This window comes from Passer domesticus, chromosome 14, assembly GCF_036417665.1.
Source record: "Passer domesticus isolate bPasDom1 chromosome 14, bPasDom1.hap1, whole genome shotgun sequence".
NCBI classification, from domain to species: Eukaryota; Metazoa; Chordata; class Aves; order Passeriformes; family Passeridae; genus Passer; species Passer domesticus.
The window spans coordinates 248,847-273,629 of record NC_087487.1 but is presented as its reverse complement, the minus strand read 5'-3'; the positions used below and the strand labels follow the sequence as shown (position 1 = coordinate 273,629).

General features: G+C 41.4%; 3 protein-coding genes across 21 annotated transcripts in view; 1 reads left to right on the top strand and 2 right to left on the bottom strand.

Moving 5' to 3' along the window:
* Positions 1–1,141, top strand: part of HERC1 (HECT and RLD domain containing E3 ubiquitin protein ligase family member 1) — an 86,085-nt gene extending 84,944 nt beyond the window's left edge. For all 10 annotated transcript variants that reach the window (XM_064388854.1, XM_064388861.1, XM_064388855.1 and 7 more), the window contains one exon: positions 484–1,141. In XM_064388854.1, the coding sequence (XP_064244924.1) occupies positions 484–669 (186 nt within the window). In that variant the 3' untranslated portion in view covers positions 670–1,141. The remainder of the gene's footprint in view (positions 1–483) is intronic.
* A 1,908-nt stretch (positions 1,142–3,049) lies between these two features.
* On the bottom strand, positions 3,050–9,042 carry FBXL22 (F-box and leucine rich repeat protein 22). The gene is made up of 2 exons (XM_064388897.1): positions 7,144–9,042; positions 3,050–5,223 (listed from the first exon to the last, which is right to left on the bottom strand). The coding sequence occupies exons 1-2, from the start codon at positions 7,476–7,478 to the stop codon at positions 4,878–4,880; spliced, it is 681 nt and encodes a 226-aa protein (XP_064244967.1). The 5' UTR covers positions 7,479–9,042; the 3' UTR covers positions 3,050–4,877.
* Positions 9,043–9,415: 373 nt separating this feature from the next.
* USP3 (ubiquitin specific peptidase 3) overlaps positions 9,416–24,783 on the bottom strand; it is a 43,364-nt gene continuing 27,996 nt past the window's right edge. For 7 of the 10 annotated variants that reach the window (XM_064388883.1, XM_064388875.1, XM_064388876.1 and 4 more), the window contains 10 exons: positions 24,321–24,403; positions 23,648–23,761; positions 22,874–22,987; positions 17,391–17,537; positions 15,423–15,529; positions 15,169–15,249; positions 14,382–14,500; positions 14,122–14,235; positions 13,940–14,007; positions 9,416–13,158 (listed from right to left, as the gene is read on the bottom strand). In XM_064388883.1, coding sequence (XP_064244953.1) covers positions 12,993–13,158; positions 13,940–14,007; positions 14,122–14,235; positions 14,382–14,500; positions 15,169–15,249; positions 15,423–15,529; positions 17,391–17,537; positions 22,874–22,987; positions 23,648–23,761; positions 24,321–24,403 — 1,113 coding nt within the window. In that variant the 3' untranslated portion in view covers positions 9,416–12,992. The remainder of the gene's footprint in view (positions 13,159–13,939; positions 14,008–14,121; positions 14,236–14,381; positions 14,501–15,168; positions 15,250–15,422; positions 15,530–17,390; positions 17,538–22,873; positions 22,988–23,647; positions 23,762–24,320; positions 24,404–24,783) is intronic. The other 3 variants (XM_064388882.1, XM_064388884.1, XM_064388880.1) reach the window with 2 other exon arrangements.

Below are 24,783 nucleotides of genomic sequence, written 5' to 3'. Positions count from 1 at the left end.
ACTGCAATGAGTTTACAGTGTATAGTTTTACATACAGGGTGCATTCATTTTGGGTTTTGTGCAGTGAAAGCACATTCTCTGTGAACAACATGAACAAAAGACTTGACAAAATCTCAGCTAACAGGGGTTTGTCATATTTGGTTAGGTGTCTCTCAGATTGCCTTATTCTAAGGCACGCTATGGTATGTAATTTCATTGTTTGGTATCCAGCAGTGGGCTTCTAAACAGTAGTGTGATCAACTTTTCAAAAGGCTGAATTCAGTGGTGGGTTGTGTTACTTGCAGAGTAGGTACTACAGTGGTTTTGGACATACTTAGGGGTGGAACAAATGCTGTAAACAAGGGAGATCACTCTGCTTCTTAAAATAAATTTGAGATAGAATGTGAAAATGGTAGAGGCAAGGAGCAATGCAATGTGGATATTGTTGCATTTTTAACTTCATTCACAACTTACCAGTGTCCTACCTTTTATCCATTTCCGCAGCCATACGACAGCTTGCCTACCTCACAGACTTGTTTCTTTCAACTGAGGCTCCCACCTTACTCCAGTCAAGTAATCATGGCAGAGCGTTTGCGCTATGCAATCAATAATTGCAGGTCTATAGACATGGACAATTACATGCTCTCCCGGAATGTGGACAATGCAGAGGGCTCAGACACAGATTATTAATATTCTGTGAACAAAATCATCTTCCTTTTACTACAAATAGTGCCCTAAGTCAAATTCATCGTTGACATAATTTTACAGTAACCATAGATGTTTTAGGAGCATAAAACCAGATATTAATAGATGGTGGCCACACTTTAGTTACTCTAAATGTAACAAAAAATTAGATGTTTTTATTTTTTTGTGATTGTAAAAAAGAAAAAAGGAAAAACAAAACAAAAAAGTATGATCAGTGAGTTTTTTCTCCTTTTTTGGTCACTTTTGATAAGTTTGCATGGAGACATTTTGGTGTATTTTTGTTGGGAATAGTACATTTGTAAGCCCTCTCAGTGAACATGAAGAGTTGTACATTGTGTATAATTGTTCATTAGCCAGAACAGTTTTACATGAATATTCACATATTTATTTTGTTTTAATTTGAATTGCCTGTGCAGGGTTTCTTCTGCAGAGAAAAATAAAGCAAATTCAAGACTCAGTTGCTTGTATGCATTTGTGAACTGTGTTTGGTTTACTCAGGGTTCATACTTTTATATTTTGCCTCAGGAAATTATAGTCTTACAGTGTTGAGACAGGGTGTGACCTTTGAAGCATCTTAAAATGTTTAGCCTGCTGGACTGTGCTCTGCCTTCTCCTGGCCTGAGGCCCTGGCTGGTTGGGTGTACTGCTGTACATTCCTCCTGCTGGAATTCAAGTTCATGCTGTGCTTAGTTCCTTCTTGCTTTTTGTTTAAACATTTTGCTCCTCCATAATAATTGTTGACAGTAACAGCATGCTGCCACCTTGATTCAGAAAACTTTAAATATTTTGAGCCAAACAATAATATTTTTTAATACACACATTGATGTAGTTGATTCCTGCTCCGAGTACACAAAAATTAAAATGGAAGGGACAGGGTAGTAGTCAAGGTTGTGGATTTTATTCACATTTTTAGTTCTGCCTTTGGTCTCATTTTTGTCTCAGCTGTAACTATTGTGATCAGCATGGTTTGACTTACACAGTGATTGCTGTTCCTGTGAGGTTAGGACAGCAGTGTAGTGCACAAGGAGATCTCTGCTCTGTGCCTTAGGAAAGTGCTGGACAATAGGGAATTGCCCATTGTCTCTCTGAAAGACATCAGTGATGTTAAGCTACAAACATTGCTTGGTGTTCAGAGCAGGATGTACCTGGGGAGGGAAAAGGGGAGAGGCAGTCCCTAGGTGAGTCAGAGCTGCTCTGTTCCTGTTTCTGCTCTGCTCCATTTCTTCATCCCTCAACTCCTTGGGAAGATGCTGTGGGAACTAAGGGCTGGTGAAAATGTTTATTAGTGTCATCTCACCTGGGGCAAGACTGGTCCATCTGAGTGTGGAGTGTAGGGTAGAAATTCCTGTTACTTTCTCTCATGTGTCTGTTGTACATTAACAAGGATTCATTGGGAAATTTCCTGGTTGTCCAAGACCAAGCTGCTGTATTGCTGCCAGTGCTCAGAGGGAGGGCTTGGTAAGCTGTAAAAATTTGCATATCTGGGTTTTATGTGGTGAAGTTCTCTCAGGACTGTATGGTGGCTCTTGAAAAAGGCAAAAGCCTAGCTATGATCAAAGACCACTGCAGAGTGAAACATTTGAGGGAGATCAGGAGTTGGGGGAAGGAGGGTCTCACGGCTCTGAAATCATGCAGACTTGGTTTCCTGCCTTATTGTGTGTTAGGTTTCAAATTGGACTGAGATGTTGGTGTCCCATCGGTGTGTTGTGAGGATGTGTAGTCACATCTTGGCCTAAATGTGTAAGTTTAATAAATAAATGGGGAAACTGCTGTATTAAGTCCTGTACTATTGCCTTCTACACCTCATGGATGTGTCTTAGTGGCACTGATTTGTCAGCCTGTTCCAATCAGCACAGGAAATAATAGAACTGTGCCTAAAAATGGCAGTTTTATGTGGACTGTACAGTTAGCTTTCTGGATAATGAAGATCTTTTTGGAGGCATTTAACAGTAAAAGCACAGGGAATGTTGATTAAATGTTTGTGCTTGATGGAACTTTAATGGCTTGATGGAACTAAAGAAAACTGTAGACATGTTTCCATCCTTCCATAATACACTAAGTAAAATGTCGTCATTTTCTATACTCCATTTTCAAATTGGAATGTGAAGAAAATTCATTATTGATGCTGAAAAAATGTATCAATACACTAGTGTTCAGATTTTACCATGTCATGAACAAATATCCCATTCAAGGAGGGGAAGAACAAAGTAGTAAGTTAGAGCATCGTTAAACAAATAGGCAAAGAAATCAAGTGGATAGTGTTTGAAGACCCTTTTTAGCTCTATAAAAGAAAATGATAAAACAAAACAAACCACAAACCCCACAAAATGCCATGCCCCTCCTACCCCTGCCCCCCACCCCCCACCCCAGTCCTTGTAGAAAACTGGCAAAAAGGCTTAAGTAATATGTAGACAGATGCAAATGTGCTTTCATGTCTTGTAGCTACTTGAAAATCCTTTCCTGTTACAACTACAGACATGTCTTTCACCACAGAGTGCTGGGAGAGCTAGTGGCACAAGAAGGTTCGTTGCTTGCTGCAGTGGCTGTGTAAGTTCATGCCTTGTTTTGGCTTGCCAGCAGTGTGTGGAACTGTTGCAGTGTATCCAAGGTACAAGTTGTGTCAGCTTCCCAATTTCCAAATCACAGTAAATTTGTTCAGCTCAGCAATGTCCTTTTGTAGCTGTCAGTCCTGGGTGAGGATGGCTGTGTCTCCTTATCCACACATGTTTTTCTTCCTTACCTTGTGGTGTATAAGGGCCCTCTTTAAACCTTAGGAAGGAGTTAATGAAATGCCACTTTTACGGTGTCATGCTGTTAAATATCTCCATGAAGATAGAATAATTTATTTTCCCCATCAGTTTTCTGGTGAGTGTTTTTTACAGATGCTCATACTGATCAAGTATTTCTCTAGAATTGCAGTATTTTTTGACTAAGTTGCTGTAATGATGTGATTTATTTGTTACCTCAGCCAAATTAGAGAGTACCAAGTATATCTGTGGATCAATTAACCAGGATCAGAAGGCGAAGTAAGTATATTCAGTTACGTTGAGAGCTGTAAAGTCCTCTTTGGTGTCAAATTTTGTAGATGGTGGCATAGAATCAAAAGTATGTAAAAAAAGGTTTCACTTCCAGGTAGCAGAGCAGTGTGCAGGAAGGGGACAGCTTTGGGATGGAAATAGCTACTGGTTTTGTACTTTGCATTGAGAAATGGGTATTTGTATACAGCTGGTCTGTACTGTGTTCCTAATTAGGATTAAAAGACAGGCTGTTAGTCACTGTCTTGTGGGTTAGTTCTCTGAACTAGCACTTGTTCAGATTGCACTTCCTTTAATGTCAGCTTTAAAAACTAACTTAGTGCATATTTTATTATGTAAGTACATCATGCAGAGGGTCAAACTGTGTTTTGTGTGCCTTGAATCCATGCTTCTCTCATTAAATGAAAAAGCCTGGTAAATTAGCTGCCGCTGTTAATCATTGAGGATGTGCTGGTGATCAGTACTCTGCTTTTGCTAGAAAGATATTTCAGGGAGTGGTTATCCTTCTTAGTGGATGGAATGACTGTCTGGTAATACACTTTAACAGAAGTTTGTAAATCACTCTTGTCCTGAAATTTGTGAAAATCCTCCAGTGATTCAGGCTCTCTGCTGTGGCTTTATGCCCTTGCCCATCACCTAAGGAGTTTTGAAAGTGCAGGGTCCAGTCTGAACTCATGACCCAGTGGGAGGCTCTTCCTCAAGGTTTGTGTTCTCAGGCCCTTCTGTGACTCATTCTGGCTCAGTTCACTCTGTGTTTCTTCCATGCAGGCAGTGAACCTTGCCATCAAACTTACTGCACCATGTCAAACTACTGTTAAACTTTCTTAAAAGTTCATAAAATTTATTGAACTCTATCAAATTATTTGGCCTCAATAAACACACTGCTGCTTCCCTCCTCTCCTCCCTCCTCTGAGTAAGGGCATCTGCAGCACGAGGGTACCAGAACTGCAGTTTTCAGCAGATCTGGTATTTTGTGACAGCAATGCAGTTTCCCAGTTTCAAGGAAGAACAGACAGCAAACAGTTATTTCCTGAAGCCCATTCAGGAGGAGATGCATGTCTTTAACCATTACAAAACAACTGTTTGTTTGGACTTGATCAGAGCCCATGGAAGTAGTGACAGTTCATTGCTACCTCAGTGAGGTAAAATACCTACTCTTTAAAGCTGAACCAATTTTCTTGATGCTTTTTCAAGCATCAGCTTTTTTCCTGGCTTACTGTCTGGGATCATGTTAGCACTTCTCTCTGCTCTCAGCATTACTGAAGGACACTTTTCCCTGACTCTCTGGAGCCCAGCTTGTGTTACATTGCGGCAGAAATCCACATGGAGCGTTTGCAGTGATGCTCCATGGAGGGTCACTGCCTGCAGGGTGTGGTCAGTGATCTGCACACAGTTCTCCAGTTTGAGGCTCTTCAGGTTTGGGCAGTTCTTGAGAAGCTGCAAAATGCAGTCATCTGTAACATGGCCACATCCAGAGAGGGTCACAGACAGCAGATTTGGACATCTGAAAGCAGGATGGTGACAGGTGAGATGGGAGAAATAAATCACAGAGCTTGCAGAAGCAAATAGCATCAAGAATAAATACGAAGGCTGGAAAAATGCCTCCTCTTCATCAGGAGGGACAAGGAGGCACAACTAGGTGAGTGCACATGTAGATCTTAATGTTCAGCTTAACTAAAGGCAAAGCTTACTTCCTTTGCTTCTTCTGTCGGTAGCAACATCTTTAGCTCAGCTGGCACAGTGGCCTGTTTAAGCTGTGGCTGCATCATTTTTTCTTAAGGAGTTGGATGGTGCTGTGCTTCTCTGGGCACAGACAGTGGAGAGCCAGCAGACAGGAGATTAATTTCAGGATGAAGTGGAGGACAACTGAGAGAAGACTGCTGTGCAGGCATCTGAGCATGAGCAAGTAAGGCACTCCCACTCTTTATTTTTAGGAATTACAGATACATTTAATCTCCTTGGATTTACTGAAGAGGTGCCAGCTGCTTCCTAAAGAGTTGATGTTCAAACCCCACTCAGCTCTTAAACTTTCCATTGAGTCACTGAAACTGTAACTGTTGTTATAAACGATGATGCAGCAAATGAAAAAAGCTTTTTCTTGCTGTTTGAGTAGGCCTGGGGAAGTACAGGAAAGGCCTGTCCCCAGTGGGGTGTTGATGCTGTGCAGGAGCTCTCCTGGAGCAGCTGCTGTGCTGAGCAGAGCCCTGTACAGCAGCCTGCAAACATGTGCCATGTCTGGCTCCTGGCCCAGCCCCCTCTTCAGGCAGTAGCAATCCAGCATGCACCTAGCTAAACAGAGCATCACACACAGGTCTGTGTTAATGTTGCTCTTGTGAGACCTCTAGACAGATTTTTTTTTTCTTTTAACTCTTTTCTCTTAGGAGCAATTTCAGGAAAAAGGTGGCAGCAGTCAACAAAGGCTCTAACAGAATAAAACTACTTTAAACACGGGAAGAAAAGCTGGATATTTAATTTGCATTTTTCTTTGTACACAGTGCTAGGAATTGACTGGAAATGCTTTCAGTGGGTTGCAGCAAAAATAAGTAGGACCTTATATTATCCTCTCTAGGCACAGGTATACCCATTCCTCCTTAATTAATCCAGATTTTTATCAACTGTTCTAGAACATTTACTTCAGAAAGCTGGTACTTGCAATTTAATCTGTTTTGAAGCTGCTTTTCAGTCCTTGTTTTGAGATTGCACTGTTGCTGGCTCTCTCCTGTCACTATCCCATAATTTTTTCAGTTGTTTTCCAAAGCTGAGGGCTGTGACAGAGGTGCACCATATCAGGGAGTCACTGCCACGGCCCCTTGGCTCTGCTTTGGGACCAAGCCAGCCCTGCTTGCCCCAGTGGGACTGGCTCTGCTCCATGAGCCTCCTCCTGTCCCTGCTCTGCTCCTTCCTCAGAGCTCTCTCACAGCAGCAGAGCTGTGAAGGAAAAGCTGTGCACCCAGAGCTGCTTTTCTGTGGTGGCATTTCTCTTCCCTCACTGCAGTTTAGAAGCAGCTAGGAGTTTAAACTTCAGAACTTTAGACTGAACTAAAGCTGACACTTAGTAACGTGTTAATTGAACTTGATTGTAATGAGGCGTGTTCAATTTGAAATCAGGGCTCTGATCCAGGCACCCCCAGACACTGCCAGAATGTAGCTTAGCTGAGCAGCAGTGTGGGAGGCGGGAGTGCACTTTCCCATATTAAAAACGAATTCTTAGAGGAAAAAAAAGAAGGAAAATGTAGACTTAAGGGAAATCTAGAGGACGTATACACTATTGCCACTGTAAAATGAACTAACACTACACTTGTAAAGGCAAAGCATTCATGTACTTCATGCTCCATTTCAGGCAGGGGTTATGGAGTATTTGAAATAACTCTTGACTTCACTCATCTCAAGGCAGTTACTGCACACTCACACCCACAGAACGTACCTGTTGCAAACGTCTAGTAAAAAATCACTGACAGTGTTCTCATGCCTCTTACAGAAGTCTTTCTGGAAACTGTTTTTCATCCAGTCCTCAATGTTACACATCTTGACTCTCTCTGAATACCAGCAGATGGATAAGTGTTTTAAAGCAGGTCCCAGGACAAAATTATCCTTCTTTAGCTCCACTGGAGAATGAAAGTTCAACAAAGACCACAATAAAGGATCCTGAAACACTTCTAGTAGCTTGTGACATGTTTTTGCTAGATTTTTCCTACTGTTTTTGTCCAGAAAAGAGAAGATATGTAAAAGGCATTCCCGGTTGAGCTGGGTTATGTGCATTGCCCAGCAGCAGTGGCAGAGTGTCTTGGCTGGGTGGAGTAATAGCAGTGCTGGGGGTGGGGTTCACACTCACCAGCAGGCTGTTGCACATATATGGTTGTGGAATGGGGTTTATTTTTGGTAAACAACTGGTGCAGAAGCTCAGAACAGGGAAAGGAACAGAACCATGTAAGTAGCTTGTGCCTCCTTTGTCCATGTACAACTTGAGTGTCATGAAATGCCTCCTTAAAAGGGATTTTTCCCCCCCCCCGGCCTTGTAGACTCTACTGGAATTTAGGAAAGTTCTTGTGCTGAGTTCCTGGAGTGGGGTGGGACTGCAGCTACAGCTGCCAGGCGTATCTTTGTCGGTGTTTCCCATGCGGGAGATTTGGCTGAGCAGCACTTTGGTTTGGCAGAGTATACTTGCATCTCTATTTGTTGTTTGAGTTTTCTGAGGTTGCACATTTGGTTCATGTTCAACGACTGCTACATGGATAATGGAACTTTCATAAACACTTTCTTAGGAGCTGAAACATTCTCTGGGTGCCTTGAAGCACACACACGGGCTGCAGTTCAGTTCACCAGCCCCAGAGGTACGGACAGTTTCCTGCCCAGTTATTTGAGGCTGAGCTGTGATTCTATAGACAAAGCTAGCGGTGTCCCCACCTTCTGCAGGAGGGAAGCAATGACATAGAGGCAGCCACACATGGGAACAGCGAGGCTATGTTTAGTTCCTTGTGAGCTTGTGCTTTTAATGCCTTCTGTTGGCTTGAATTTTACAAGTTTAGCTGTTCTGGTTTTGTAGGTTTAGTTCCGTTACCACAGAAATCTTTTTTCCACCCTTTGGTGGAATAAGGAGATAAGAAAGTGGTTTTCCAGGTAAAAGTATCTGTTGTACAGAAACTGGAGAAAGCGTAGCAGAAAAAAGTTCTTCCTAGAAGAAAAATAAAGCTACAGCAAGGGCAGGTTGGAATTAAAAGCATTAAGCATCCCTTTAACTTTCCAGCTTGTGAAACAAAAATGCTTGGGATTAAGGTGTTTTATAGTCCCTTTCTGCCAGGTGTTAATACCAGAGAATAAATACATTCAACAAATCCATAAGAAGTTACAGCGAACAGCACTGGAGGAGTTTTTCAAGTGGCCTGCACACAAACAGTAGCTGGGAGACTTTATGGCATTTTAATTAGGAGTGTTTTAATACAGGACAAAGTTGAGTGGGACTCAATTTTACTTCCTCCTTTACACCCCAAGAATGCAGTTTAAAATTCAACTCTGAAAAACATGATCAGAAATTTGTTTGTAGTCTGCAACAATCATAGCTTGAGGAAGTGCTTGAGTAGTGTGTGTGTCTGAACACAGCTGGCATACACAAAGAAATGGCAGTTCTTTCTGCTTCACTCTTCAGTTAGTAACTTTCTACTATATAGACAAAGTTGTGTTTAACAATCGCCAGTCTTCGTGGTTGTATATCCTTTGCCATTTAATATTTTCTTTGAAATGATAAGGAAATTGCTGTTTCCCCTCCCCCTGTCAATAACAGCTCTGGTCAATGCCACAAAAGGAACAAGAAGATTTCACATACCAGGTAATGCAGTTTACTGGAAAACAGCAGCTTAAAAGATGTGCCTGCAGGTGTTCTTCATTCTCGTATTAGCATTTTCAAATCTCAAGAACTTACCTTTGTTTTTGAGCAGGTTTAAACAGTTGAAACTTCTCAGAGTTACACATACAGGAATACTATTTTAAAAAATACTAATTACCCCCCCCAAAAAAAAAAAAATTAACAACAAATCAACAATCAAGCAAAGTTGAATGTCAAGGATGTTAAGATGGACTCTTGCCAGACAGAGGGGGTACACCACAATCTGACATAAAAATTAACAGCAGTTAGGTGGCAAGGCATTTAAAATGGAATGGCAGGTCCTCTTTGAGGTTAGGTGCTAAGTTTGGTAGAAGTGTTAGAGAGTTAGGAACACTGCAATTGCTTTATTTTGTTTTTCCCAGAGCAAGGTACAGTATTCTGCCATTTGTGTTCAGAGCATATACACTAATGTTCTGCAAGCTTGTAGGACAAGAAGTTTCATTTTCTAAGGAAAGGAGACACTTTAATGGCACATTTTCCATAAACACACTATATGATGAGATATAATTCACATTCATCCTGGAAATGCTCCAGAAACACACAAGATGAGCACAGTCAGTAATCCTCACTGAAAATTACATACAAGATTTTAATGGTAAACAATTACAACTATGGCACTACAGTACTTGAGAATATCCTAAAGCACATTGGAATCAGCTGTCAAGGTGCCCATTACCTCATCAGTAAGACACAGACACATCAGTAATGAAACATTGCTGGGGGAACTTCTTAACACCATGTGTTACACTTCCCAAAGATTTAGTAAAATCTTCATAAATGGCCTCCTGTTTTTGATACAAGTCCACTATCCCTTCCTATCTCAAACTTTTAAACTCTCTTGCTGACATTTAGGAGCTAGACATTTTGCAGTTTTGATTGACATAAATATTGGCTCCAGTTGTATACGTGGCTAAACAATCAGTAATGAAAGGACAACCTTTGATTGGACACATTTTGGTGAAAAAGATGCAAGTCTTTGAACTGTAGAGAGCAGTTGCTACTTGCAGAGCAGTCTCAAGCAAGAAAAAAAACTTCTTGCCAGCTAGTGTGTACTATGATGAGCAGTAAGTAGAAAAAAAACATTTGGCTTAAATGAAAGAGATATTCCCCCCAAGAAGCGAGTAGATAAATATAGGCTATACAAGCTAGGTTAAAAAGGTAATACTAGGCCAGGTGCAGTATTATGTTACTGGTTCAGTGCTCAGTTACTTTCTTTTTTTTCAACACCACACTGAATAGAATACAGTGGATAAGGAAAGTTCTCCACCAGGAAGAGAAATACTTGTGTTGCCACAACAAACTGTTCATACTGTCCATCTGAGTTTGCAGTGGGAGAAAGTTAAATTAGGAAAGGATTTACAATGTATTTGTTCCAGCAAAGCATATGGCTGAGTCCTGAGCAGCACCTGCTGCAAGGGCAGCCTGCTGTGATTGCATCGCTTTCCCAGACAGGCCCCACATGGCCCTGCTGGAGACACCAGTGCCCAGGACATGCGTGGGACACAGCAAATGGGACTGAAAGAAAATGCTCAAGTCAGAACATAACTCTGACCCAAACAATTGCTGACAAGTAGATTAAAAGAAGTGAATGTTGCTGAACATTACAAATTTAAATTTCTAAAAATACAGAAAGGCACATTTACATCACTGTTTTGCAAGAACACTACATACACCTGACTACTGTAAGTTAAACTGCTGCTGGCCGAGATAATTGTGTATTTTAAGCTTGGCATTCTCAAAGGTAAATTCTAAAGAAATCTGGTCCAAGCAGCATGCAGAGAAAACACAGCTAGAGGTGGCATCTGCACAGCTCCCTGTGAGCAGCAGGCATGGCAGGAATGTGGTACAATGCTTTACCTGCTGCGTTTTCTGCTTGTCTTCAGTATCAGCAACCTATTCTCGTTGATTAGAAGAAAGACTGCCTGTAAGGAAGGGAAGGTGACGAACTATCTACAACTTAAAGAAATGATAAGTTCTAGTTACTGTTCGACTTAAGTAAAAGACAACATCCTTATAAATATGTCACTGTATCAAAGAACTCTCTAGTCTTAACCTGTGTGCATACTTCAAAAGCGATTAGCTATACTGAATGATTTCTGCAGTTTTAGATTTCTCGAATTTCTCCCTTTCCTGGTTTAAGATGCTGTAACAAAGCTCCCAAGAATGGCCCTGTACCAAATGCCTGACTGCAAGTTGTCCTTACCCTGGCCTGTGAACAGCCAGCAGGACCCCAGGGCAAGGCACTGCTGTGCACTCCCTGTGCCCCAGGCTGCTCTGGGCTGCACTCCAACAACCCCCGCTGCCCCGCCGCTGTGTCCTTCGAGGGCATCAGCTAAAACAGGACTCCCAACTGGAGTTTTAGTGAACAGAACTGAGAGCCGCTGTTTGGTGGTGGGACTCTCCATGAACTGGATTCTCCTCTTACTGAGCTTTCAGGAGTGTCCAGCTCTTTGCCTGGTACAAGAGAGCCAGCTAGAAAGGAGAGACTGAAGGGGCAGATCTGAAATGCAGCAGTTCTCAAATCTCATGTCTTCTGTCATTCCTGGCTTTGGCAGTAATGGTTTTCCTGTCTGCCTTTCCCATCACAGTAGCTCACTTCCACTCATCAGCAGTAAAGCTAAAACTGGTTTGGGTTTTTTTAGCGTAGTCTTTATTACGTAGCCAGGTTTTAGAAACTGCACCGTGATTCCAGTGTTCACCTAGAGACTGAACAAAAAATGCCACCTGGGGCCAGTGTGTAAATGCCACAGGAGCTCTCTGAGCCTGTTCCAGTCACAAGCATGCTTGGCTTAGCACTTCCCCTGTGAGGGCACTGCTGTGAGAGACTGAGCATCCTTCCTTGAGTTTGCATTTGAACTGATAGAACAATTTCATGCAAAGCACCTGCAACACCATCTGTCTCCTCCTGCTTCCAAGTGAACTGTAGCCATGGAGCAGAGCTGCATGCAGAGCTGCATTTAGACCTATACCTGTTTTCACAAACCCCAGCCCTTGGGGCTGTACATCCAATTCCCACTAGGAACTAAGGGGTTCTGCTTGGGATTCTACTGGCAGAAAGTCTCCCCAATTTTCAAGCACATAAGTGTTCATGATCCAATTTCAGGATGAGAGTCTAAACCAAGAGATGTCTAATGCAATTCAGGTTCAGTTATAAAACCATAAAGGGCAACATAATTTAGACAGGTAAAGATAATTGTTTAAATTTGCAGGGGGTAGGGGGCAGCATATCTGACTAGTACTATAATTAAATTGCAGTTTTGATACAATTGAACCAACTGTTTATTTACAATGATTCCTGAAAGTCACGAGCCTGAATACACACCAATATAGCAGCAATTACCTGGTGTATTTAATGATGTTATATTGCCTCTCTTCTGCAGATAAAGGATGATTGATCAGAGGTCACTGTTTAAGTTTCTTGCACAAGGGAAAATAGTATGTGCAAACAGTTCCTTGATTTCAAGAGATTAAGTCATATGTACATAATAGGACTGAGAACAGCATGAAGTTGTATTGCTTTTCATGATTAAAAGCACATTTATCTTTCTTGTAAGGAGGACAGTTTTTTTGATGTAAATATGCCTTTAGAAAGTGAGAACTGAAAACAATATAAAAAAGTCAAATAACTATTTCATGAAACTATATATATAAAAATTGAGTTATCACAACTAAAGCAGCAAATCAAAATCTGCTGAGGTTTTCTGGTATAACTAAAAAAAAAAGTTAGTTTGTGTCCAAGTTCAGTAAGTCAAATGCTACCATTGACACAACAAAACAAAAACCCACAAGAGGAAATTGCAAAGTGCACAATGAAATTAGTAAGTCTTGGATCAAGTATTTATGAAAAATGGAAATGTTTGTCCGGTGGACTTGATAAGAATGCAAAGGAGGTATTAAAGTTTCTCTGCTCCAGGCTTGGCTTGGCGCTCCACATAGAAGAGGATGTAGGCCTTGGCCTTGCCCACAGTCTCCTCGTCAGTCAGGGTTACAGTACTGTCATTGAAGTGGAACCAGCGGCCCTCGTGCGCTGCATACGCTGTGTAGTGGCCAGAACCAACTCTGTGGAGAGGGACAACAGTCAGGGACACTCCTCACTGAGGCACCTTCTCCTGAGGCTAAGGAACTGCCAGCAGCCTGAGGAAGGAAGGTACCCACAGCCCTGCACAGCAGATGCTTCTCTTTTTGAGCTGTGGGGCTCAAATTCTTCAAATTAGAGTTCTACAAGAACACGTTGTCTTGTCCCTTCTACTGTTACTCTCAACAGATCTGTCCAGGGCTGTGAAAAGTTAAGAGACTCCCAGTAACGTAACTTCAAAATATGCCCAGCGTCTTCCCTGGGCATGCCTGTGAGCCTTCACTGCTGCTGCAGGAAAGGTAATGGTGATGATCACTTTCACCATATGCATAGTTGGGCGGCAGTTGTTCCAAGCATGCTCATACCCTTTAACAAAAATGCAAATGTAGCTTCCAACATGAATAAAAAGAGGAAAATATAGTCCTGTTTTGTAGTAAGGATTTCAAAATGAGACATTAATTCCTGGAAGGTCCTCTGACTCCTCCTCTTGGTTTAGGGCTTTTTTATTTGTAGAGGCACTAGACTATTTTCATTTAATCTCACACAGTCATTAACCCCAAAGGCTGCCAGGAGCATTCACAGGCCTGACTCTGTTGGATCTATTGAAATTTATTCAGCTTAAGCTCCCTGCCAGCTTATAAACTATGGCTTATTTCCACCAATTAAAATACATGCTGTCGGGACAGAAACCCCTTCATTATCTCTGCATGTACCTGAGTGGGAGAAGGTCTGTGCCAGGAGGACAGGCTGGCTCCATGTACTCACCCTGAGCCGTGATGCACAACCACAGCCACGAGGTCATAGAGGCAGCTCTCTGGGCCACTGTTTTCAGGCTGTGGTAGGAAAAAACAGAAACTCTTCAAATGTCAGTAGCACCCTGTAATTTGTAATAAGGATGTATGCCATGGAACAAATTCCTTGCAGGAGGCATCAGTAGGTCTTCTTACCTCTAACAAGTAGCATTTCATGTCTAGGCCTCGCAAGGGAAACTCAACGTATGTATCAACCTTGTTTCTCAGATATGCTGTCCAGTGAAAGCGTTTCAAGTGTAAGCATAGCACCTACAGGGGACAGTTAGAAAAGGTGTGTTAGAGGAGGGAGCTGAACTCGATGCTGGACACTGCAATAGCCAAGGGGAGGAAGAGGTCTTGGTTGAACCATTATTTCCTTTGACATTTTGTCACACTGTTACTTCTCATGCTTGTACCTTTGGTAGTTTCTGAATCCAGAATTTTTTGGTAGACTTCTGTTTCTTTTTGCATTTGTGACACATGTACAGCTCTGTCTCATCAAGTTCTTCCAGGTCTGTAAAACTGCGAAGACAATCTAGAAAAAGCAGATCCATCAAGTGGTTATTGTAACAGGAAATACAACAAATACAACAACATAGGCGTGCTCACCTGCTGCAATCATTCTAGTTAGATATATCTGAGCAGCAAAAAAGCTGTATATTTTAATACAATAACGTGTTGTAACATGCAAACTTCCCTGAAAGCAGCTAGAAGTAGTTTGAAAGAAAAAACAGGCATGTCCAAAATCTCCATCTTCCAAACAAGATTCCATCTAACATTCAGCAAAACTGCTTTCAAATGAAGATAAATTATCCTCTAACATAGAAAACTCAACTTTTAAAGCCTGTTTGGCTTTAGATACAAAGTGAACAGACACAACAACAGGGTTTTGTTGAGTATTTCATAATTTTCAGCAAGTCTATTCACAAATCTGTAAAAACTAACATCCTGTGAAAACCAAAGTCAGTAAGAGTACTGCTGCCCAACCTGCTGGACTGCATTGATGTGGTTTAAATGCAGAAGCCCCAGGAGCCACCCTCACTGTGGGCATGGGCACATGCATCCGAGGACAGAGCCCCAGTGAACACCCATAGGGAACACTATAGATCAGTGTCTGGGAAGAGTGAACTACATTAGAAATGCTCTGATTAGAAAGAAAATCCTCTTTGGGCTGGTGTAATTCCATTAGCCAGGCACTCTTACCTCGTAGCGTGCACATTGGTCCACTATCTTGGTTTTTAGTACGTTTATTTCTGAACTGACTTGGAATATCTAGCGAAAGGTCTAGAAAAGCAATGATTTGAAAAACAAAATTAGGGCTGAATAGCGCGACGCCTAGTCTTTTCAGGCTGACATGCTGGGTCTGTCATGTGACATCTAAATATATCAAGCTTCAGATTTAATTTTCTGCTCCAAGTCACACACTATTTGGAATACAAGAGGCAGCATTTCCTTACCTAGGAATGGGTCAAACTTTCTAGATTCAGTCCCACATATTAGGCAGTTGACTTCATTTTGAAGAATGCCTCCGAAAATGGCAGTGACAACAGTAGACGCTCCATTTCTAGACAAACCATATCAGAGAAGTACAGTCAGCCAAAAAGCCTGAGCTGAATTCCCAACACCTGTCCAATGTTTGGTGCTCACACCTCCTGTTGTTGGCCGCGCCAATGAAACAGGGACTGCATGCTCCAGGCAGAATGGGCACTGCAGCTGCCCAGGGACACATCACATTAGTGTGGTGCCTACACTGCTTTATTTTGGACCTAAAGAAAGGGTGAACTGGGGGGCTCTAAGCAGATGCTCAAACTGAAGGTGTGGTGCATTTCTGTAGTGGAGTTGTAGAGTGGATGCTCACACAAATCCAGGATTTTAACCCTGTAATTAAGACTTCATCTGAAACAAAAATTTTTTCTTCTTTGGCAAGTCAAACATATTTTTGTTTTAACTCCACACCCTTTCTTACATGTGCTTTTGACTTTGAGCACATTTCTGCACTTCACTGCCAACAGCAGCTTAAGTTGCATTAAGACATGATAAACAATGTGCAAGATCAGCATTGTTCTCTAAGCTTTCATTACTCTCCTACTGAATTTTTTAGCAGATTATGTAATGGGCCTGCTTCTCACAGTCCAACGTAAAAAACACACAAATTTTGAGTTATATTATTATACACTACTAAGGCTTGCAGAAACCTGTATTCCTTGTCTGCACTCCACCTGCATCTTTACATCTCATTTCAACTCTTCCTGAGCAAGAGGAAATAGCTGCTCAAATGGACTGGTGCACAAGAAACATTCACCCGCCTATCTATTATTTTACTGGAAGCATTAAAGTGCTCTCACAAGAAGGGCAGCTTATCCCACATCACTGCGCAATTGAACAGCCCTTCACAAGATAAATTTACAGTAGATAGGTGAACAAAGGTTAAATTCTCCTGGGATTTTGACATCTAAAATACCAACAAAACAAAATCAGTTTAGATTTCAAATATATGTCAATTCTACAAACATTTTAAGATTTTTCTGGAGGATTTTTAAGCACCAGCAACACAACATAATTGCAGTAAAGAGCACAGTCTGAACTTTGTTAGGCTTTTCCTAACAAAGCATCTATAAAATCCTGCATCTCAGGCTTGCTTACTCTGTCCTAATCAGTATAGAAAGAAAAACTCAAACTCTAGTTTTCTGTAGGGAATTAAGGACTTAGGGACCAAATGTGAAGGCTGATCTGACAACTTGCCTTCCAGAAGCAAATAAAAGGTTTTCTCTCTTGTGAGAGTTTCAATCTAAGAGAAAACACAGCTAGGGCAGAGGTCAGAAAAACCAGTATTTTGAGAAATACAGAAAGAGGAGTCAAACACCCAAATTACACCTGTTTCAAGGTACACAGTAGCATGAAAACCAGAATTATGCATAAAAAAAAGCACCAACTGTAACTGTCAAGTGATACATGAGATGATCTGCTAGAAAACTGACTTCAAGAGCTAACTGCACTACGCAGTCATTTATCCAGGAGGTCTGCTCACAATTTAAACATCAAAATTGCTGGCCATCGTTTTCACTCCTGCAGCATTCAGGCTATCACCCTAAGACAATTATATCGTCTGGGAAGAAGAAAGAATTCCATGGGGTATAGAAAATACAGTTTCTTATTTCTGAAAGAGTAGTGAATTAAAATGTCTTTACAACTAGCCTGTATGCTCACTCACATCTATGAAAACTGCTGATCTAAGACATTTCCTTTTGAAGGGACACAAATCATACAGAATGCTCATGTTCATAACCTACAGTTTTGTACTGCCTAAAGTTAGAAGCACTGAAGAAACTTAAAACAAGGAACACTGAATCTGAAATTCCAGATCCACCACATGCAGACCCATGCAAAGTCATGAAGGCTTTGAGAAATTAAAAACCACTTCTTACATGCAACATTTGTTGCTTGCAGACAGGTTAGAATTTTCTTGTAAGATTACTGAACGTGAAACACCGTTGAAGCCACCCTGGAGTTCCAGGTGTAGATGGTCCAAAAGATAACGCATGAACTCGTGGGCATCCTGTTGCTGGTATCCCCTTAACAGAAAAGAAAACAACAACAAAATTGCTTCAGAGGTAACACACAGCAAGCACCAGGGTCTGAGCAGACTTTCCATATGTGCTTGGTACCAAGAAAGTTTTCCAAGTAGCCTCTGGAAAGACACGGCAATGTCCCAACAAATTACGTGATTTTGGTCCTTTGCAGCTTGCACTGTCTGCATGCCTCTTGTGAGAATGGAGAAACCTTTAAGAATATACAATTCCTATAGGAAGAGAAAACAGCAGGGAGCAGCAGACACCGGCCATGTACCCATACAACACGCTGGGCCTGATGGAGCTACCACATTGTTATCTGGCCTCACCAGCCCTGCCTGTGCCAGGGGCATCTCAGGACTGTGTCTCTGTTAACTGAAATACACAATGGATGGCAGCAGTGGCTTCTCCTCTGTCTCCTTTGGTACTATGTTTGATTTGTGCCTCAGCAGAACTGCTTTGAATCTCATTCAGACAGCGGAATATCCGTCCCTACTTTGAATCAGCCACAGATGAAGGTCAATATATTGCAATCTCAAACCTGGTAAGATTCAAAAGAATGACACCACAAAATGCATTGTTCATGTGGGATGCAGAGTAAGTATTTCTGAACTGGTTCTCACTCAAGTCACTGATCCCACTCACTTTGGCAAGTACAAGTGTGTGTTTGTCTGTTTAGTCCCCTCCTCACCAAAGGCAGGAATTTAGTCTCTAGGTTTGTTTTCCACATGCATCTTTCAGCATCAACATGAAGTCTGAACTAATTAGGATGAGAGCACCATTTCTTCTAAGACGAGATCTACAGCCATGCTTCAAGTTGCACACTTCCCCTGCATAACTCATTTTCTGGGAGAGGAAGGTAATGGTGAGGGTATTTAGAGCATCTCTTGAGAATTTGGATTTGGTAGGACAGGGCTCCAGTCTCACATATGCTGTGCCATCAGCAGCAATGCTGCTCAATCACCATTATTATTTCGCCACTAAGAAACCTTACTGAAAAGAATAGAGAAGCCATCAGGATAAAACATGCCTTTTAAGTTATTTAAGCTGAACCATGCATCAAATTCAACAAACAGCTGCTGTTCACTTGCCATTAAGCTGACTATTGAGACAAAGCATGACAAGATACATAGTGAAACACTGAAAGCTTTGTGCAACACTGACCTAAAAATGTGCAGGTCATTGTAGGCCTAAGCTACAGAAATCTCTACATAGCAAGAGATTTGCTCCACCTCCTATCCATTCTCATAAGCTGCTTTATCAGGCCTCCCCTTTTCCACCTCACTACCCTACCTAACTGCTGGCAATAACTGTCAGGTAGGAATGTCTGGGAGAGAAATACAAATGGGTATATAAATGCGAGTGCTCAGGGGAGGGAAAAATCCTGTAAGATTCATGGCAGAGTACCCAGAAGGGGAGAGAAATGCTAACAGACTCACTGCAACAGAAATATGCAATGTGAGGCTGATGTGCTTAGTGAGGAACATGGATGCGTCCAGTGAGAGTATTGCTAAGAGATAACAGAATAAAAATAAAAGATTTTCACCTTGTAGGATTACAGTAATGCTTTCTTCCAAACCAGCAGCTTTAAAATAAATCAAGGAGTCTGTATATAGACACATGGGCAGCACTGCCTACCTTTTACAACAGAAAACCCAGCACCCGGAAACTGCTGTGCTTCAACAGGCCACAGTCCTGTACAGCCAAGATAGGGCTTATTGGCTGAAAGTTGCAAAGTAATTATATGTTCATTAAAACAAAGTAGCAAACCCAAACTCTGCTTCAAAGCTGCATGTTAATTTGCAGGGCTTTAAAGTTGCTACAGTACCACAGGATTTGCTTAGTTTACTGAATACAGATTTTTTCAATAATCACATAAGTAACCACACTAAACAGCCACAGATTAAATGTATGGAAAGTATTTGCTTCAGACACCTTTTTGACATGAAATTCTTCTAAAAGAGCTTGGCACACTTGGTCGGCAACAAATAAATCTCAGGAATTGTTCCACATTGTTAGCTGTGCTCCTGGTGCATGTATTAATACTTGCATAGAAGTATACTAATTATAGATGGAAAATTTTTTAGATTTGTTAAGATACATCATTATATAGATCTTTAAAAGGACACAATGATATGGACAATGCACTGTTTAAAATAAATTATATTAAAGCCCTTCAGCAAAAAGCAGAGTTACTCTGACAGTCTGCTTGTATACAAAACTGATGTCCACCTACATGAAAAATTCAAGCCCACTCCCAACACTTTTCCCCAGTGGCAAGAGGATAGGATATAAAGAGGATCTGTTACCAGGAAAATAGAGTACACTACTTGTGCAGCAGTAAATCAGCAAAACACACATATCGCAACTCAGCGTGAGGCTGCAGAACTGCCCTGGCATGCAGCACAAGAGCAGCCAGGGAGCAGGAGAGCCCAGAGGCCCTGCACTTGTGCCTGTAGTAATTACAGATGGCATTCTCTACTCCCTGCTGCAGTGTGAGGCGAAGGGGCACAGAGGGCAGCAGAAGCAGCAACTTCCTCTATAACCCTCCTCAGGGAGAGCTGCACCCACAGTCCTTCACTTTAACAACCAAAATCTCATTGGACTAAAACAACGGAACCAATTTCCAGCTGCCTCTCCCTTGCCCCACCACTTCAGGCTCCATAAGCACACGCCAAATTAGCTGGTGTGCAGCTAGCAGGCTGCTGGCTCCATCTTTCTTCCACACATATGTCCATCTGCCTTCTCCCCATCTCCCAGGGACCACACAAGACACAACTGGAATTTCAGCATTGTTAGCTTTTAGAAGTTTCAACTAAGCACTGAAAAAATTCAAATCCCTGCATCATGTGGGACTAGGGACCTGCTAAAAGCAGCTGACTATTTTCCATTTGATTTTATGAGCTCCCTTATCCGTTAATCCTGGACATGCTCCCAAAAAACTGGGAAGAGGGAGAACCCTCCAAAAAGCGCACTTTTTCTTTTAAAAGCTGTGACAGAATCCACAGTGCTGAAAATTTGCTTGAGGAACTTCAAGGAACAGGTTCCTCACTTGGTTAACAAGAATTATAGAGAAGCCTGTAATAGGGAAACTGGCCACAGACATAAGGGATGATATTTCTTTGACTAGAATGTTGTGGTCATTGCTGGCAACTACTGGTATTAAACTTCCTTGATTCTCATAAGCTAAATGAAACATAACTAGCTGTGTGAATAACAATGAACAGAGTTGTGTTGTTTGGGTTATTCATTGAGCAGATGTATTCACAGCATCTCTTCAGCAGTGCTAGAGATAGAACAGGTAAGAGGACATCTTTATTATGTGAGAACATGGAGCAACTGCAGTGGTTTTGGTTCACTAATCTGACTTTTTCAGTTAACACACCAATTAATGTAGTGGGTTTAGCACTGACCAAATGCCAGTATACTCACTGGAATTATTTATTCATTTTTTGCTTGCACTCATTAGAATTATTTATTCATTTTTTGCTGCAGGATAAGGATTAGGAGGAGAGCAAAGCAGGCTCAAAACTTTAAACGGTATAAAGAAATCTTTATTAACCAAACTAAAAGAAAAATACTAAGAAATCAGAATAAACCTTCAGAACACTTCTCCCTCCAACTCTTCTTTCTTTTCTCTCTGACAATGTAAAGAGACAAAATTTGGTATTTTCAGTCAGTTTATTACTTTTAAAATAATCTTTCTTCAGTTTACTTGGGGAGAGAAGTATTTCTTGCCACGTCATAGAGATTTTTTCACAAGAAACAGTTCCTTCATGGTTTTAATTTTCCACTAATAGCAGCCACCCGGAAATTTACAATTGTGAAGTCTCTCCCACATTTGGTAGTTTTTTTCACAACTACTACCATGGGTCATTTCAGTTTATTTGGGTGAAATTTTAAGGATGAGCTGTTCTAGTACAGAAACAAAAGGTTTCTTTATCTATTTCTAAGAAACAGACGTCTCTTCTTCTATCCCTGGGGCAAAGTTTTTAATCTCTTTCATTTAATCTCTAAGCTTTTCATCAAGTTACAGCTACTTCAGCATCTGCTTGCTTTAGTATTGGTGGTTCTGCTCATGGCTGTGGTTAGAACACTACATCTCACCAAGGCATTTTATGAGTTATAGGGAAAAAGAGTCTGATGTATTAATTGTATCTTCATCATAGCTTTAGAAGAGAATTTTAGCTTAAGACTAAGGCTTTTTTTTTTCCCTTATTTGGGCTTTGGCTCTTTTTGCTTATCGATGTTGGTTTCTTTATGCTGTTCTTTTTATGTACTTTTAATTTTCTTTTTTTTACTTGGGAGAAGGGACACCGGCAGGTTTGTTTTTAAATGGAATTCTATAGCACTGAACGAGTTAATTTTATTTGGGCTTTACTTAGGAAATGGCTTTTTGTTGCTGGTCACATGATTTCTGCCAGGCAGTGGCTTTGGAGGCTTGCAGCATTGCTTTCAGCTGTTTCTGTTCATCTGAATGGGATTATGTTGTTAACAGTGATTTCACAGAGGCATATTTCGCTTTTTTAAGTGGTTTAACAGGGTGTCAATATTTCAAGTTAGCTAGCGGATTAGTTTTGTCAGGTCCAAAGGAAGCTGTTACAGTTTTTATTGGGAATTACTTCCGTAGTTGGTGGATTTTTTCCTCAACTAAAAACCAAACTATGATAAACTACAACAGCAACTTACCTTCTTCACAATATATCCTAACAGGTTTCAGTGCTCCTTTGAAAGAGTATCGGGGGTCAGGACAGGGAGGCCTTTGAGAGGAGCGATACTTGGGTTTACTTGGGTAACCTTTTCCACTTTATCATCTGTTTTGTTAAGTATGGGCCCAAAATGCTTATTATGCACAGGATTTTTCTGTTATAGCCCTTATATTATGTCCAGCTGTTGACTACTGTATTTTGAGAGAATCAAGGAAGTCTCAGCCAGTATGTTTGCATTTAGTCCTGTATCTTTTTTAATCTGACTACATCATTTTCTTACTGCAGCCAAGTCTGGGTTCTGTCAACACCCTGCGCTTGGCACTTACCAACCAGTCAATAGCTTGATTCCTTTGGAGCACTAGCTCAAAGTTTCCACAGTTACCACTGTTTCTCATGCAAGATCTCTATCCCCTCTGAAACTGCTACATGTGGTAGAAGGGCAGAAGGAAAAAGCAAGCACTAGTGATGAACAGAAAGCTGTTGATCAAAGCAAATATCCTCTTCAAAGCACATCTGTAGGCATATGGAAAGCTGCACAGAGTGCATCCTGTGGATGCAGCCCATTTTAGAGTAGGATACCAGCAATATGTGGTTGCAATCAAGAATACTGTTATGTTTAAAAAAACTTACCTAAAATTTGGCATTATTTTCCAAACGACATAAAATAAAGACTCTGGACTAAATGCAGTTTGGCTTCCTTGCCATAAAGCACAGAGTGTCTTTCTGAATTCTTCCACAAGTGAACTGTAAAGAAAGTAAGAGCTGGTGTTTAATGTGTGTTTGTTTACAACCCTTAGAGGTTTACTTGTTCAATGGTACAAGTATTAGACATTAGCTGGGTTAAGACTGTAACGACTGGGTAAATATCTTTTCTAGTAGCTTCAAAGATTTTATGTCCAAAATCCTAACCACAATTGTTGAAGACAGATTTGGAAATAATATTTCAGAAGTTCAGGATGGACTCATGTGAACACCTATGCACTGTTTGCCATTTTACTGCAGACTCTGCTAAGATCATCCTTTTAATGCTTGCTCAAGCAATCTACAGCTCATCAATCACTTACTCCTGAACTTTCTGTAGTAGTAGTCGCAGTAGGTTGACTTGCAGTCACAGCTTCATGACCCTATTTTAGCTGGAAGTCAGTAGCATAATATCTGCAGCACATATCAAGAGGACTTCTTAACATGATTTAACATGTCACACTCCAACACTACCTGACTGCCTCTCCCTGCAGCATCAGATCTGTAACAGCAAGCTGCAAGTGATAAGTTTCTTTATTTGTAAACAACTATTCTTCTGTGTCCCCTGTGAACTGTGCAAGATCAAAAGTGTCCAGTGGCCCCAGCAGCCCAACCTGGCTGTTTCCCGCACAGCTAAGAGCTCACAAGGCACACACAGCTTACACATTGTTATCCCCCTGGCTCCTGGTGTGGTAAGTTCGCCGCCCTGCCGTCTTCCCATTCCTCAGCTCCACTGCAGGCAACTCTTTGAAATAACAGCAAAACTGCTGAATGTTACTAGGAAAAATGGAATAAGAATGAAATCCTTAAAGGGCAGAGAAAAAGGATAATATTATGTATTCTGGAGCTTGTTCTTTGAAATGCATAAACACCTCATGCAGTGATACAGGACAGCAATCACAAACAGTTCAAGAGACAAGAAACACTGTAGCAAATACCTTCGATCAGTAACCACGCAGATCCACAAATATCACTGTCATCCCAGCTTCCTAAAATAATTACATTTTGGCCCTGCTTTGACTAAGGGATACCCTTCCAGACTGAGCTATCATTTCCTACCAACGAAGACTTGCATTTGCAGAGGAAGTTAACTTATTTTACTGGCCTCGGCAGTGAAGGGGCACTCTCCTGCTCTGCCAAGGACACGGCACGTTTCCCCTGGAATACTGTACCACAGCATGTACCTCACACCATGAAACACAACTTTATCAACCCACGCACACCCACTCCTGCAAATTCAGATAACGCTCCTGTCCAGTGGGAACATGCCAAATTCACCTGCCCAATGCTACAGCACACAAGCCCCTGAGAGTGATGGGAGAGCTGGGGAAGGTACCTGAGTGACTGAAGGATTGCATTCATGAAACAAGTATTCCCCAGGTTCCGAAGGCCTGTGGCACAAAGGGCAGTGGTGCTTCCCTAGAATGAGAACAGTTAGGTTACAGAAAGGTTTATCACTGCTTCACCACTTCCCCCCCTCCAGAGCCATCACTGCTGGATCAAGCACAGATCTGAACAATAACCAACTATACCAAGTGCAGCTGCAAAGCTAAAGCAACCACCTCAGCAGCTCAAACTGCCCTGAAGCTCCATCTTGACATGAAAACTCTTACTCATTCCTGTCAAAAGAAAATGATACTACGTCTTTTCCTGTGCAAATAAATCTAGAACAGGACAACACAGTTAATTGCAGGCTCTTATTGCCAAGGATTTGTGTGTATGCATGTTAAATATTCACACTCCAATAGTGTTCAGTTAGAACTGGGCAGCAATTTCCCTACAGTGCCTTTGAAAAATTA